Source organism: Eulemur rufifrons, chromosome 1, assembly GCF_041146395.1.
Source record: "Eulemur rufifrons isolate Redbay chromosome 1, OSU_ERuf_1, whole genome shotgun sequence".
Taxonomy (NCBI): Eukaryota; Metazoa; Chordata; class Mammalia; order Primates; family Lemuridae; genus Eulemur; species Eulemur rufifrons.
Genome location: NC_090983.1, coordinates 100,699,773 through 100,717,089, shown reverse-complemented (window position 1 = coordinate 100,717,089; position 17,317 = coordinate 100,699,773). Strand labels below are relative to the sequence as shown.

At 39.1% G+C, this 17,317-nt stretch overlaps 1 protein-coding gene across 5 annotated transcripts in view; it reads left to right on the top strand.

The window, feature by feature from the left end:
* IWS1 (interacts with SUPT6H, CTD assembly factor 1) overlaps window positions 1–8,748 on the top strand; it is a 44,582-nt gene extending 35,834 nt beyond the window's left edge. For 3 of the 5 annotated variants that reach the window (XM_069463785.1, XM_069463739.1, XM_069463691.1), the window contains 2 exons: window positions 2,450–2,561; window positions 7,759–8,748. In XM_069463785.1, the coding sequence (XP_069319886.1) occupies window positions 2,450–2,561; window positions 7,759–7,890 (244 nt within the window). In that variant the 3' untranslated portion in view covers window positions 7,891–8,748. Of the gene's footprint in view, window positions 1–2,449; window positions 2,562–3,019; window positions 3,176–7,758 lie in introns of those variants that run through there. The other 2 variants (XM_069463844.1, XM_069463908.1) reach the window with 2 other exon arrangements.
* Window positions 8,749–17,317: the final 8,569 nt, after the last annotated feature.

Sequence of the window (17,317 nt, the reverse complement as noted above, 5' to 3'; positions counted from 1 at the left end):
TAAACCATACAAGGAAAGAGAAACAATTTAGAATTTTTTACCCTTATCCTCTCCCCACTCCTAATGACACACATACACCCACTCGCCTTTTACCACTAGAGTTAGTTACCTAAAGGTTGAATGGTTTACTGCCTGGGCATCTACAGTTAGATAGGCTTTGCTTTTGAAGGTAATCTTATTTTAGTCTTTCCTTGTTGCCCTCAAATTTGCATAGAACTAAACATGTACAAATGAAACGGCAAATATAAGTAAAAGCAATATATCAATACCAGTATCCTTGTTATGGTGGTGTATACTATAGTTTTGCATGTTGTTACCATTGGGAGAGACTGGTTCTCTCTCTGTATCATTTCTTAACTGCATGTGAATCTGTAATTATCTGATTGTTTTTTACTAAAATAAACAGACAAAAATTACTGTATGAGTTATGTATACAAAACCATGTAAACTGCTCTATGGAAGACTCAGTTTTGGGGGGTCATTTTATTAGGTCATTAAATAGGAAATGTCCAATTTCAAATCAAAAGTGTAGTTTATTATATCTCAAACAAGAAGCAGTACAGTTAATCAAAGTGTGCACCTAAACTGTCAATACAGTTTTGCCATCTTGATGGTAGCTTATTTATGCCAGCAGCAAAGAAGCCTAGAGAGCAAGTGGCGATGAAACTGTGAAAGATGTTTTCCACAGCTTGTTGAGAATTGAATATTTTTCATTGCAAGAAGTGGTCCAAAGTCTGGAAGAAGTGGTAGTCAGTTGGTGCAAGGTCTGGTGAATACAGTGGATGACAGAGAGTTTCCAAGTCCAGCTTTTGTAGTTTGAGCAGCGTTGTTTGTGTGACATGTAGTTGAATGTTGTCTTGCAAGAAGATTGGCCTGTTTCCATTGACCAATCTCATGGCTGCTTCATCGCAAGCATCCTCATCATTTCATCCAATTGGTGGCAGCAGACAACCGCTGTCATTGATTGACCAGGTTTCATGAAGTTGTAGTGGATAATACCAGCGCTGGACCACCAAACAGACACCGTTACCTTTTTATGATGAATATTCGGTTTTGGACTGTGCTTCAGCACTTCATCTTTATCCAGCCATTGTGCTGAATGCTTGCGATTGTCAAAAAGAATCCACTTTTCATCACACATAACAGTACGGTGTAGAAATGGTTCACCTTCATGTTGTAACAGCAAAGAAAAGCAAGCTTCAAGACAATTTCTCTTCTGATTCTTGTTTAATTCATGTGGAACCCATCTATCCAGCCTCTTTACCGTACCAATTTGTTTCAAATGATCCAGTGTTGGGATAGTAATGTCAAACCTTGCTGCTAATTCATGCATGGGTTGAGATGGATTCATTTCCACTACAGCTTTCAGCTCATCCTTATTCACCGTGGTCTTAGGTTGCCCACATGGCTCATTTTCAAGATTAAAATCACCAGAATGGAACTTCTCAAACCATCAGCATACCATGCATTTATTAGCCACATCCTTCCCAAACACTTTGTTGATATTTCAAGCTGTCTGCATTGCATTGGTTCCACGATGGAACGCATATTCAAAAATAACACAAACTTTTGACTGATCTGTGGTTTCACACAAACTGCTCTTATAAAAACCTTGAAAGATAATCACCCGCCAGCCAGGCACAGGGGCTCACACCTCTAATCCTAACACTCTGGGAGGCCAAAGCAGGAGAATCGCTTGAGCTCAGGAGTTCGGGACCAATCTGAGCAAGAGCAAGACCCCATCTCTACTAAAAATAGAAAAATTAGCTGGGTGTGGTGGCCTGCACCTTTAATCCCAGCTACTAGGGAGGCTGACGCAGGAGGATCCCCGGAGCCCAGGAGTTGGAGGTTGCAGTGAGCTATGATGACACCACTGTACTCTACCTAGGGTGACAGAGTGAGACTCTGTCTAAAAAAAAAAAAAAAAAAAATCAACAGCCAAAACATGCATTTGAAAGACTGAGGATGTACCTTCACAATAAAAATAAAACAAGAAGTGTCAGAGATATCAACTGTCGAACTTAATACTTAAGGAAATTGGACAATTCATGCTTAATAACCTAATAACTGCCTGATTTTTTACCTCACAAATGAACTCATGAGTCACTCCACTAGACCAGAGAAATTAAGATTCAGAGTCCTGCTGGAGGGGCCAGCCTTGGAAAAGAGAAGGGCATGATTATATCTGAAGCTGAGGAGAGGCAAAATGGATTCATGCAAATACAGGGGAAGCTGGCTTTAGGGGGAAGTGAGGAATTCCTATAGTGTGTGTGATGACAAGGCTAGCTAAGAAAGAGGGTAGGAGAGGGGACTGGTGACCTTGGGGAGGCGGAGGAGTCTTGAAACATTTCAGCTGAGCGGGATGGACCCAGGAACAGGCACGTGAAATCTCCTGTGACCCCTGTTGTGGATGGCTCCGTAAGCAGCATGCTCTTCTTCCCTGTCTCAGGGCTCTTAGACCTGGAGATCCTGGATTCTGTGCCCGTGCGAGGGTCCCAATGCCCTCAAACAAGGACTACGTTGTCAGGCCCAAGTGGAATGTGGAGATGGAGTCGTCCAGGGTAAGCAAGCAGAGGAAGAGCAGGGTGGATCTCAGATGCAGATTACTGTTTTATTTTTTACTTCTTGCGTAACAATCCTTGCAGCTCTTGAGGTTTTATCTGATTCAAAGAGGACTGTTCAAATTGAGCAATCCAAGTATTATCCAAGATTAAAGTTCATTGCTGATGAACTTTTCTTCAGACTTAAAGCAACATTATCAAGTAGGGAAGTTTCTTATTCATCCTTTTATTTCAGGTAAATCTTGAATCTGATCCAGTGATGATTTTTTTTTTTTTAAGAACCATTAGATATAGAGCTTACCTGCTTCTGAAAATCTGCCCCTCCGCCTTTCTCTTCAGCTGTTTAAGCGGTTCTGTTTTGAAATATTTAGTGTAGACACTTGCTCTGTCATCACTGTGAGCACTGCTCAGTGTTCCTCAGTAACTGCTTTCTGTTCTCCCATCAAACTCCTTTCTAGCCAGGTATTCTTAAAAAGGGCCTAAGCCGGTTGGAAAAGCATAAGAGGCGATTTGCAGAGCAGAAACGACTCAGCAGAGTGCACCGTGCCGTCAAGTTCAGCATTGAAGGCAACAGGATGCCCCTGTAGGCCTGGCTTTGCCAGTGTATCTGAGAGGTATCCCCAAGGAAGCATGCGCTCTGCATGGGCTTGAATTGTCAGTAGTCAGAGTGAACACAAGTGTGCGTGTGCTTTCTTAATCTGCAAAGGCCAGGCCCGTTTAGTTTCTGAAATAATGACCCTAAAGGGCACCTTGGGACATTCAAGGCCTCTTGAATATTTAGAAATTGACCGTAAGTCCTTTCCTTTGTCAGTACCCTAGACACCAATAATTACTTCCCTGATAAGCATTTTGGTTTTCCTGACTGGTACTCATTTTTATGAAAAAGACTTTTGGGCTGGGCAAAGTGGCTCACACCTGTAATCCTAGCACTCTGGGAGGCTGTGGTGGGAGGATCACTTGAGTCCAGGAGTTCAAGATGAGCCTAAGAAGAGTGAGCCCCTGTCTGTACAAAAACAGAAAAATCAACTGGGCATGATTCTGTGTGCCTGTAGTCCCAGATAGTTGGAGGCTGAGGCAGGAAAATCACTGGAGCCCAGAAGTTTGAGGTTACAGTGAGCCATGATGATACTACTGCTCTCTAGCCAGGGCAACAGAGTGAGACTCTGTCTGAAAAAAAAAAAGAAAAGAAAAAGGCTTTGTTTGGAACCAGAATTGCAGTCTGCACTATGGGCATATAAACTGGGTAGGGGCTTCTTGGTGGAAGAGAGATGGCTTGTTTTCCTATTGTGAAAGGCTCGGCAGTATGCATTTGAGGATTCATGGCAAAAGGCCTTTTACTAGCTATTTAGGAGGTGAATTTGATTAGTACATACTCAACACAGGGTAAGACCCTAGAACATTCATAAGCTGGACTCACTAACGCCTGCTTTGAGCTGAGTAGTGGCCCTTTGTTGCCACGTGCACAGAGTCTGTGTGTCGCCTACCTTTGTGCTTCTCCATGACCCCTGCTTTGGCAGCTATTCCCATGGACTCCACTTCCCTTCCTGCCGGTTCACTTTACTATTAAGCAACTGTCAACTTTCTTATTTATTGAGAATAAATAAGGGGTAGAGGAGGACTAGTTCTGTGCCAAGAACTTCCTCCTCTGTACTTCCTTCCTTTTTTCTTATACCTATATCTATGTCCCCTAGCCACCTCCCCTTTGTATCTCTGCGCCCACTCTTGTTTCTTTTTTACCCTTCTCTCCTTTTTTCACTCTCTTTTCCCTCTTTTTAGCCTCTCTTTTCACAGTATTTTTCTTCCCTAACACCTTTATTTTTGAGAATTAGGAACTACAATATGGCAAAGAAAATGTAATAAAAACTCTCAGTGGCCAGTCTGCTTTGGAACATAAGTTGTGTCCCAAGGGGCCGTGTGCCTTGTCCGCTGGTTTTGCTGGTTCTTGTCCCACCTTCATCTACGGGGTGGCCCAACCTCCTTCTAGAGCGTGAGGAGAGCTCCTTTCTATATTCCCAACCCTCCACACGATCATAATATGCTGGTATTTATGGAGGCCTCAGTGTGGCCTGTAAAGCTCTGTCAAAAAAAAAAAGTCACACTGTGGGGACTGATAATCCTGTGTTATCCCTGCTTGTTAATCCTTAAACCACCTGACGCTTGTTTCCCTGCCCAGGAAGTTTTCTTGTATGTTCACTCAGAGTTTCCACATTGCAGACACTAATGGGCATTATTAGAAAACATACTGTCCAAAAAGAAAATTGGAGTGAGTAAATGGGTTTCAGATGAAACTTTTTAAGTATCGTTTTTATTTTTGCAGTTACGTAAGTATAAAACACTATAGAGTAATCCCATTCCCAAAGTCCTGCTCTTCACCAAGTCACCACTGTTAACAATTTGATGTTTTAAATGTATTTCTAGTTACGCCTCAAACTTAGTTTTTATAATTGTAGAAAATTTTGAGGTTATAAAGATAAAAATTATTCATGGTCCTACCATTCAAAAGCAGTTTGATATATTTGTTACCTTTTTTTCTACTGATACTTAAAAAGTATACTTATATAATTTCCCTTATTACCTTGTAGATTTATCATTTTTAATGGCTGCATAGTGGTCTGTTCCTGTCAATATATCATAATTTGTTTATTCATTCCTCTGTGATTTCTCATTTTTCACTCCTAAGTAATTCAGTAACCTCCACTACATTGTATTTTTTTATATGTTCATTTGTTCCATGCAGTGCTTTTAAAAAATATAAAAATGACCAAAAGGAATGCATGTTTTTGTGTAAACTTTTAAAAATACAGAAAGCACAAATAAAATTAATGTCACCTGTAATCCTGCCATAACTGAATATTAACATTTTGGATTATTTCTTTTTGATCCTTTTTAATGCATGCATAAACATTATTACTGTTTTTTCAAAAAAAATTCAAGCAGCATTGTGATTGTTTTCTTTTGTACCTTGTTGGGTTTGTTTGTTTTTTACTTAACATGGTCAACATCCATTTGAGTAAACATTCTTCAGTGATTTAATATTGTGTCAGACAGTTATACTACCTTAATTTTATTTTAAGCAAACCCATCTTGTTCGTGTTTTAAGCTGCTTTTGGTTTTTCTCCAGTAGAACAGTGCAGCATGTACTTTCAATATCCTAAGGAAGTGTGGTATAGAATTGATGGATCAGGAGGGAGATCATTGATTTGGCACGTTAGTACTATAGCCTGTGTGTTGCCAGGCTTGGGGTAACTGAGTATCTGCCAGCTGCGAGTCATATGTGTTACCTAGAAGTAGGTTGGCACTGGCCCGCGTGTGTCCCAGCTGCTAAGGCTAGACAGATCTATCAGGGCTCAGAGTGTTGGTGAAGGCCCTGGGCGTAGGCAGAGAGAGGTTGAGGCTGGCGTGTAGAGCTGCTGGGAGTTGGGTAGATGGTAGAGATCCAAACAGGTAAGGCTTCCAGTGTAGACTGACTGCAAGTACTAAAATCACATCTTTGAAAGGAAGACAGGTATTTGGGACTGTCCAGGAAATCTGGGGGGTAGTATGATGGATGGTGTCATAGCTCTTCCTCATCTGATGATGAATTTTTATGCTTACTTAGAGTGCACTGCACTTGGTCAGAAATGAAAAATCTAGGATAAATGGTCAACATGGCTCATGTTAAAGAATGACTTAGAGTTAGTTCCTTGCATAGTGCTCAGGTGACTTCATATCAGGGATGAGGCCGAGTCCAGAGGTGGGATAAGACTTGGAAGGCTCCCAAACTAAAAAGAACCTCACCACACTGGCACTAACTCCAGAGTGTCTCCTAGGCCCTGTTATTTTAGCATTCTTTCCAATTGAGCTTCAGAGGTGATTTAGTAGTAAACATTTGGGGGGAGGAATTAGAAAAACTCATTTCTTTTTAACCACTCATCATTCTTAAACTTCCAAATTACTGACAATATAGTCAACAAAAGTTCACCCTGATCTTTGACTTCAGTGGCACGCCTTCCCAGAATTTCTGTAAGGTTCCTTAGAGACCACATCTTTGTAAGACATACAGTCTTTTCAAAATACAAATAATCCTGGCCAGGCGCGGTGGCTCACACCTGTAATCCTAGCACTCTGGGAGGCTGAGACGGGTGGGTCATTTGAGCTCAGGAGTTCGAGACCAGCCTGAGCAAGAGCGAGACCCTGTCTCTACTAAAAAAATAGAAATTAGCTGGACAACTAAAAATATATAGAAAAAATTAGCCGGGCGTGGTGGCGCATGCCTGTAGTCCCAGCTACTTGGGAGGCTGAGGCAGTAGGATTGCTTGAGCCCAGGAGTTTGAGGTTGCTGTGAGCTAGGCTGACGCCACAGCACTCTAGCCCGGGCAACAGAGTGAGACTCTGTCTCAAAAAAAAAAGGAGAAAGAATCCCCAAACCAAACCTTTAAAGATAATGGGTAAGTGGGAAGAGACTTAATTTTCTTTTCTTCTTGTGTCAGGTATACTTAGTTAATGTAAATCTAGTTGACTGTGAGGTAGTAATAGTTACAGTAATAGCTCCAATTTATTTTGAGCACTAAATGTGTGCTAGCCTCTGTGCTTGTATTTCACATCATTATTTCATTTACTTCACTCAGCAGTGATGGAAGGAGTACTGGCCAGGAACATGCTTTGTCTAGGGTTTCAGAACTCGGCAAGGCGGAGCAGGGATTCACCCCAAGTCAGAATCTCTAGAGCTCCAGCAGTTTGGAGTTTGCTTCACTAATCCTCTAACTGAATTCATTAAGGCTTTTTCTCAGATGACTTTCCTTTACTTTAGAAGATCGTTCTTTTTTATGTTGGAAAGTAAGTGTCAGTGGTCAGACCCACATTTGGTCTTTCATTGGAAAGGAAAAAGCATACAATCAAAATACAGTGTAAACGATGGAACCGGGAGGATCATAGTCTCAGTTTTTCCCCCTTCCTCTCACCTAGGAGATTTCCATGGACAATAGCAAAATTAAAAATAAAGCCCAGACAACAAAATTTTTCTTCCTTGAGAGAGTTTCGTACTGATTCTAACACTGGCGTGTATACTTGCTCTGTTTTTGAGGTCATCAAAGCCTATTCTGGTTATTCTAGAGCTAGGAGCTCTTCTGACTGCTAACTTTCAGATCTAAGAAGATAAAAGATAAAACTAGATTTATGTATTTCAATAATTTGCTATTTATTTTTCCCCCACTCTTAGTTTCAGGCAACCTCCAAGAAAGGTATCAGTCGACTGGATAAACAGATGAGAAAGTTCACGGATATCAGGAAAAAAAGCAGATCTGCACACGCAGTGAAAATCAGCATCGAGGGCAATAAAATGCCATTGTGACCTTGCCTGGGATGATGTCCCCATCCTACTCTAAGAAATGTGCAAAGGACTCTTTGGAGAAAGAAGATATTTTAAAAATTTTTTAGTGTGTCTGTAAATGGTTCGGCTTGTATCAATGTTGTCATAGGACTCGAATTCTCTCAGTTGTATTTAAAACCGTTTGTTGTGTACTTTGTACAGAGGAATACTAGTCTTACTTTACACAATAAAATTTCATTCTGGTTTTGGGGGGCTTTCTCTTCATTGTCTTAGAGGATGCATTTGTAATGGAGGCAAAAATCTTGAGATATTACAGACTTTTGTGACCCTCCAAAGTTCAAGCCTACCTGACTGTTGTTTAAGGAAGAATTTGTCATTTGTCCTGACAAGGAATGTATAAAATGCCTGGGTTTCCTGGGTGACAAAAGTGTCTTTGTTATGCTAATGAGGTGACTTGATGGGCCCCCTGATGGCTTTAGCATGGGGGGCTGGTTGCCAGAAAGACCTCCACACAGTTAGCAGGTTGGAGCTTTGGGCCAGCAGAACCTGGGGGATGGAGACCCAGTCACGTGGCCCAGTTGATTTAGTCAGCCGTGCCTGCATGATGGAGCCAATTAAGATCTCTAGGCACAGTAGGTGAATGAAACTTCCTGGTTTCACATGGGAAGATGAGGAGCCCTGACCTCATGAGGAGATGGGTGCAGAAGCTCAGCATTCCTTCCCAGACCTCCCCCTGTGCATCTCTTCCTTTGGCTGGTCTGAATTTGTACCCTTTATAATGAAATTAATCATTAGTGTAGTGCTTTACAGGAAAGTATGGTGCTTTCCTGTGTTCTGTGAGTCATTTTAGCAAGTTCTTGAACCTCAGAGAGCTATGGGAACCTCGTTGTGGCTGGACTGAAGTGGGGGCCATCTTACAGAGAACTGAGCCCTTAAACCTGTGGAGTCTGAAGCTAATTCTGGGTGTTTAGTATCCGAATTGAATTGTAGTACTCCACTTGGGGTTGAGTGGAATACCAAGAAATTATTATTTCTTAATGTGTTCCTTTTATTAGGAAATAGTTAATTTTTATCTTAATTTTTCTCCAAGGTTGGAGATTATAATGGAAAAAAGGTCAAGAAATACTGTCTAAGAGGAAATGTAGATGTAATCGAAAATCAGGGTATGAATTGCTTACAGTAGTTGGGCAGTTAGGGGAGAGGAAAGAATTTCTTGTTGCTCTAATTTTGAGATACTCTTTATTATTTTTATAATCTCTACAGGCTTAATTATAAGAGATCTATGATGGTCAAAATGACTAAGCCCAAGAAAATATTATCACTAAGTTATTTTACTTATAGAAGTTCCCTGATACAAATTAGCACCTTGATTTTCAAAAACACATGAGAATATTATTGGCCATAAAGGCCTTTGAACAGTTAAAGTAACAGGTTTATGCACTAAAACACTTTATTCATAAGAACCTCTTGAGCTATTTACACTTACTTTCAACAATCTCAGAAGCACAAATGGGCTAGAGTACTTTGTAAAATGCAGATACATAAAGGCATTAGAAGGTAATAGCTAACCACTAGTTGGAGACAAAAACCTAAACTATTCTGCAATGTTTTATGTAAATTTCCTCAAGCACTTAAGAATGAAAAAGCACAGCCATCTAGTGAAGTCTTGCAGATACATTGATTATTTTTAAAAATTCTAAACAAAAGCAAGAAAATAGTTTAAAAGATTTTAAAGTTATGAATATAGCATTTGGGCATTTAATGGAGTAAACACCAATTACCTGAAATTTTCACTTATGTAGGTTAAAACTGATGTTGCCAAGTAATAAAGTGATAACCATACCTGGGGAATTCAAAATGATAAAAGATTCTCTTGTACTATGTTTAAAGGTAAAAATTACTAGTTTCTGTTTAAATGATTCTTGGTGTATGGTTTATTATAGGGCATCTCAAACCTGGCTGGCTAGAATAACTTTAAAATTTTGAAAGTATTTCCAATTTACAATAGTTGGGAGAATAGTAAAATAAACTCCCATATACCCTTCGCCGATATTTACCAAGTTTTAACATTTTGCCCCATTTACTTTGTCATCTTGGATGTACATGCTGTTATTTTTGCAGACCCCTCTGAGAGTAACTTGCAGACAGCTTGCCTCCTGAGCCACCAAATACTTAAGCAGATTTCTCACAAGAATACATGGACTTTAGTTTGTCCTAGAATTGGTGATGTTAACTTTGACCACTTAGGATGATGTAGAATCTTTTTTTCTTCAGTTTTTTTATAATAAAAATTAATTGTGGTAAAAGATACATAACAAAATTTACCATCTTAACCATTTCTAAGTGTGCTGTTCACTGGCATTGAGTACATTCATATTGCACAACAGTCACCACAGTCCATCTCCAGAAATCGCTTCATCTTGTAAACTGTAACTCTGTACCCATTAAACACTTCCCCATTCTCCCTGCCGCCCCCCCCCCCAGCTGTTAGCAGCCATCATTTGACTCTATCTTTATGACTTTGCCTAGGTACTTCCTAGAAGTAGAATTATATAGTATTTGTCCTTTTCTGACCGGTGGTTTTCCTTTATATAATGTCCTCAAGGTTCATCCATGTTGTAGCATGTGTCAGAATTTCCTTTCATTTTAAGGTAATTCTGGAAATTTTAAGGTTGCATAATATTCCATTGTGTGTATATATGTAATATATAGCACGTATTGTTTATCCATTCATCTATCAGGGGACACTTGTATTGCCTCTACTTTTGGCTATTGTGAATAATGCTGCTATGATCATGGGTGTACAAATATTTGTTCAAGATTCTTTTCTCAATTCTTTTGGATACATACCTAGGAGTGGAATTGCTGGATCATATGGTAATTCTATTTTTAATTTTTTGAAGAAGTGCCATACTTACATATACTTTCCATAGGGGCTGCACAGTTTTATATGCCCACGAACAGTACAACAGGGGTTCACATTTCTCCACGTCCTTGCTAACACTTATTTATTTTTTATAGTAGCTGTCCTAATGGATGTGAGCTGGTATCTCATTGTAGCTTTAATTTGCATTTCCCTGACAATTAGTGATGTTGAACATCTTTTAATATGTTGATTGACCATTTGTATATCTTCCTTAGAGAATGTCTATTCAAGTCCTTTGCCCATTTTTTAATTGGGTTTATTGTTGAGTTGTAGGAGTCCTGTGTGTATTCTGGTGCCAACACTTTATCATATGGATGATTTGCAAATATTTTCTCCCATTCTGTAAGTTGCCTCTTCACTCTTGATTGTGTCCTTTGATGTACAGATGATTTTAATTTTGATATAGAACACTTTATGTTTCTCCTTTTATAGCCTGTGCTTTTGGTGTCATATCCAGAAATCATTGCCAAGTCCCATGTTAGGAAGCTTTTGTCCTGTGTTTTATTCTAAGAGTGGTATAGTTGTAGCTCTTATGTTTAGGCCTTTGATCCATTTTGAGTTAATTTTTGGATATTGTGTAAGATAAGGGTCCAGCTTCATCCTTTTGCATGTGGATGTCCAGTTTTCCCAGCACCATTTGTTAAAAAGACTGTCCTTTTGCCATTGAATGAGTGGTCTTGACACCTTTGTCAAAAATTACTTGACCATATATGCAAGGGTTCATTTCTGGACTCTGTTCTATTCCATTGGTCTATATGTCTGTCTTTGTCCCCACTAGGTTGCTTTTGATTTACTATAGCTTTGTAGTACTGAAGACAGGAAATGTGAGTCTTCCAACTTTGTTCTTTTTTGAGATTATTTTGGCTATTTGAGATTCCATATAAATTTTAGGATGGATTTTTCTGTTTCTATAATAAACATCATTGGGATTTTGATAGGAATTGCATTGAATCTGTAGATGTACCTTAGGTAGTATTGATATCTTAACCATATTAAGTATTCCAGTCCATCAACATGGAATGTCTTTCCATTTATTGCTGTCTTCCTTTTTTAAAAATTTTTAAATTGCTTTTCTAACTATAAAAATCCAAGACAGATCTTCTTTAATTTCTTTCAGCAATATTTTGTACTTTTCAGTATACAAGTCTATCACCTTGGTTAAGTTTATTCCTGAGTATTTTATTCTTGTAAGTTTAATTGTTTTCTTAGTTTCCTTTTAGGGTGGTTCATTGTTAGCACATACACATGCAATTTATTTTTACATTGATTTTGTATCTTGTGGCTTCGCTGACTCTGATTATTAGTTCTAACAATTTTGTTGGGTTTTGTTTGGTTTTTTTTTTTTGGAGGGGAGGGTGTTGTTCCGTGGAGTCTTTAGGCATTTTTACATTTAACATCATGTCATCTACAAACAGATACTTCTTCCTTTCCAGTTTGAATGCCTTTTATTTCTCTTTCTTGCCTCATTGTTCTGGCCAGGATTTCTAGTACTATGTTGAACAGAAGTGAAAGTTGTCTACGGCCATACACGCCCGATCTCATCTGATCTCGGAAGCTAAGCAGGGTCGGGCCTGGTTAGTAGTTGGATGGGAGAAGTGGTGAAAGTGGGCATTCCTGTCTTGTTTCTGATGAGGAAAAGGCTTCAGTCTTTGACTGTTGATCATGATATTAGCTGTGGGCTTTTCATATGGGCCTTTGTTATGTTGAGTTTCCTGCTATTCCTAGCATACTGAGTATATTTATCATGAAAGGATTTTAAATTTTGTCAGATGCTTTTTCTGCATCAGTTGGGAAGATCGTAGGTTTTTTTCTTCATTCTGTTAACATGGTGTATTACATTGATTGATTTTTGTTATGTTAAACCATACTTGCATTCTGGAAATAAATCCGTCACAGTTGTGGTAGTTGTCTTTTAATATGCCATTGAATTTTATTTGCTAGTAATTTGTTGAGGATTTTTGTAACGATATTCATCAGGAATATTGGTCTGTGGTTTTCTTTTCTTGCGTCTCTGTCTGGTTTTGATGTCAAGGTAATGCTGGCCTCATAGTTTGTTGTTTTTTTTTTTTTTTAGACTAGTCAAGTGCAGTAGTGAGGAGGGGGGAAAGTAGTAGAACAAGGAGTTCAATCTGTAACTGACTGTGAACAATCAAGTGAGATAACTCACTACCTTCGGACCAGCCAGGCCTCAGAGTTTTGAGTTTGGAAGTGTTCCTCTTCAATTTTTTAAAAAAAGTTAGAGGATTGGTAGTCTTTTTTAAATGTTTGGTAGAACTCACCAGTAAAGCCATTTAGTGCTAGATTTTTGTTTATTGGGAGGTTTTGGGGTTTTGATTCATTCTTACTCAAGATCTGTTCATATTTTTATTTCTTCATGATTCATAGTTGGTAGGTTATGTGTTTCTAGGAATTTATCCATTTCGTCTGGGTTATATAGTTTGATGGCATAGAGTTATTCATAGTGTTCTCTCTTTATTTCTGTAAAATTGATCATGATGTTCCTTCTTTCATTGCTGATTTTATTTGAGTCTTCTCTTTTTCTTATTCAACCTAGCTAAAGGTTTGTCAATTATGTTGATCTTTTTGAAGTCCCAATTCTTGTTTTCTTTGATTTTTCTCTTTTTTCTATTCTGTTATGTTTATCTGTGTTCTGATCTTTATTATTTCTTTCTTTCTCTTTGCTTTATCTTTAGTTTGTTCTTTTTCTAGTTCCTTAAGGTAAAAGTTAGGTTGTTGGTTTGAGATCTTTTTAAATGTAAGCATTTATAGCTATAAATTTCTCTCTCAGCGTTGCTTTTGCTGCATCCCATAAGTTTTGGTATTTTGTGTTTTCATTTTCATTTGTCTCAAGATATTTTCAAATTTCCCTTGTGATTTCTTTTTGACCCATTGGTTGTTTAAGAGCTATTTTATTTCCACATATTTGTGGATTTTCTAGTTTTCCTTCTGCTTTGATTTCTAATTTTATTCCATTGTGATTAGAAAGATACTTTTTTATAATTTCAGTATTTTAAAATGTATCAAGACTTGTTTTGTGGCCTCATGGTCTGTCTCAGAGAATGTTCCCTGTGCACTTGAGAAAAATGTGTATTCTAATTGTTGTTAGGTGGTTTGTTCTATATGTCTGTTAGGTCCAAATGGTCTATCGTGTTGTTCAAGTCCTCGATTGCCCTAATGATCTTCTGTCTTCCTGTTCTATCTGTTACTGAAAGTGGGGTATTGACACCTCCTACTATTACTATAGAGCCATCTGTTTCACCCTTCAATTCTGTCAATGTTTGCTTCATATATTTAGGAGCTCTGATGTTTGGTGCATATATAATTGTTACAGCTAATTGATTAATTAGCTCTTTTTTTCATTATATAATGTCCTTCTTTGTCTCTTGTCATAGTTTTCGACTTAAAGTCTGTTTTGTCTGATGTTGTATAGCCACCCTTGTTCTCTTTTGGTTACTATTTGCATGGGTTATCTTTCTCCATCCTTTTATTGACAACTTATGTGTGCTTAGATCTAAAGTGAGTCTTTTGTAGACAGCATATAATTGGATCCTGTTTTTTTACTTCATTCTGCCAGTCTCTTGATTTGGCAGTTAAGTCCCTTTATATTTAAAGTAACTAATGATAGGGAAGGATTTACTGTTGCCATTTTGGTTTTTTCTGTATCTGTATGCTTTTTGTTGTTGTTTGTGGGGTTTTTTGTTGGGGTTTTTTTTGTGTGTGTGTGTGTGTGTGTGTGTGTTTTGTCATTTCCTCTCTTACTGCCTTCCTTTGTGTTTAGTTGATTTTTTGCAGTGGCATATTTGATTCCCTTCTCATTTCCTTTCATGTATATTCTACAGATATTTTCTTTGTGTTTACCATGGGACTTACATAAAATATCCTAAAGTTATAACAATCTATTTTAAATTGATGACTTTAGTCAATAGAAAACCTCCACTCTCTAAAACTCTGCCTCCCCTTTATGTTACTGATGTCACAAATTACATCTTTATATATTGTGTACCCACTAACATACATTTATAGTTTTTTCATGCTTTTCTATTTTAAATCCTGTCAAATAATAAAAAGGGGAGTTATGAACCAAAATTACAATACTAGATTTTATATTTGTCCTTGTATTTACCTTTACAGGAAATATTTATATTTTTGTATGGCTTTGAGTACTACTGTCCAGTGTCCTTTCCATAGAACTTGAAGGACTCTCTTTAACATTTCTTATAGGGTAGGTGTAGTGGTAATGAATTTTCTCAGCTTTTGTTTATTTAGGAATGTTTTAACTTCTCCCTCATTTTTTAAGGACAGTTTTGCCAGATGTAGAATTCTTGGTTGATAGATTTTTTTTTTTCCTCCTTTTACCACTTTAAATATATCATCCTTTTGCCTTCTGGCCTGCAAGGTGTCTGCTGAGATTGTGCCTGGGAGGCAGAGGGAGACCCCTTTACAAGTGAAGTACTGTACAATGTTTTTGAAGGCATTGGATTGCCACTGTTTCTAAATCAACTTTTCCCCACCCACCTGCATATGGTTCTCAGACAGGCAGAAATTGTTGCATCGGGCGAGGCACGGTGGCTCATGCCTATAATGCCAGCACTTGGGAAGGCTGAGGTTAGGAGGATCATTTGAGGCCAGGAGATTGAGACCAGCCTGGACAAGACCTCATCTCTGTAAAAAATAAAAATAGCTAGGCATGGTGGCACACATCTGTAGTCCTAGCTACTTGGGAGTCTGAGGCAGGAGGATCCCTTGAGCCTAGGAGTTCGAGGCTGCGGTGAGCTATGATGGCACCATTGCACTCTAGCCTGGGTGACAGAGCAAGACCCTGTCTAAAAAAAAAAAGAAAAGAAAAGAGAAATTGTTGGATCAAGCTCCGTCTTTCCTCGGTTTCTGTGTTCTTCCCCTGTTGCAGTAGCACAAGTCCTCCAACATCAGGTTCACTGTGGAACACGTAGAGTGTAACATGGAGTGATGTGAATGTCTGTTACTTGTATATGAAAGGATTGCAGAGATGTTAGAGGAATCCTAAGAAGTAGGACTGCCCAGTGTAGTCACGGGCTAGAAATGCAAGAACACCTGGGTTTCTGTAGGGTCAAGGTCTCATATTGGCTGACTATACTTTTTTTTTTTTTCCGAGACAGGGTCTTGACCTGTCACCCAGGCTGGAGTGCAGTGGTGTGTCACAGCTCACTGCAACCTCAAATTCCTGGGCTCAAGCAATTCTCCTGCCTCAGCCTCCCGAGTAACTCGGACTATAGGCATGCACTGCCATACCCAACTAATTTTTGTATTTTCTGTAGCTGCCTGTACTATTAAGCTACACATGTACTACATATGTTCATCAGTTTTTGAAGAAAATGGTAGCGTATGTCCCAGAATTACCTGTATGCTTAGTTTTAAGCAAGCTCTGTACGTAAAAGTAATGGTTTCATCAAAACATGGAGGTGATAGTTTGTAAAAGGATTCACCAGGAGATTTTTAAAAAATTCTTGCTGTTTCAAAGAAGGACTTCAATTAGAAAGTTTGAAGGAATATCTAGTAAAAACACTGCTCAGGTTGGGAGAAGAGGGTTTGGGTTTGTGCATCGTGGGCCCAAGGATCTTTCCAATAGTGTAGCTGCTTAAAAGCGTAAGGAGGCAGATTCAAGGTTTGCTGGGCAAGACATAGATAAATAGCCCTTGAGTCTAGTTGACCAGAGAACAATGGGTGAAGCTTTAATAGAAACACTTTGTGCATGTTTTATTATTTTGACATGTTAAGGCACGGGATTGGCGGTAAGGAGGCCTGGAGTTTGGTCTCCAACGTGTGAGCATCTCTCGTGGGCAAGGGAAATCAGTGCTCAGGGTTTGAGAGTCAGGACTAGGGAGGAGGGAGATGTTTCCCTGGCCTTTTGAGTTTGCAGGAGTAGTGGTTTCTTTGTAATTCTTTTCTTTGTTGTATGCTTTTAGAACAAGATGTTAAGAAGTGTTTTAGCTAGAGATAGCCCGGAAAAAAGGGCGAGTTCCCCAGACCAGTTCTATATGAGACCAGCAGAGAAGGTTAAGAGGTAAGCGTTGGTCTTTTGAGGGACTCTCATGGAAGTCGATCAGTGTCGTCGTGTGTGGCTATTCTAAGGTAGCCTCTTCTGAAAGCCAGATCAGGGAAGAAGTAGGGCCCCCGTCAAAGGGGCTGTGAGCTCCCAGAGGCAGCAACCAGGTCTGTCTGATTGTCTCTTCGGTTTGTTGAGCTTACCTGATAGAAAGCACTTCTCATTTGACATCGATCGTAATTACTTCTGTGAGATGATATTATCCCATGTTACAGATGGGGAAAATGGCACTCTTAAAGAGAACAAGATACCTCCCATATAGTGAGTGTTGGAGCCAGGATTCAAGCTCCGGGCTCCTGGTTCCAGAGCCTGTGTGCTCTCCTGGCCACCCTGCCAGCTGGGTCTTTTCTACGTGGAACATGCAATAGCTTTTGTTGTTTAGACCTTTTATTCCTTGGCTTTTATTTTCTGATCTTTCCTAATTTCTGTTTTGTTTTTAT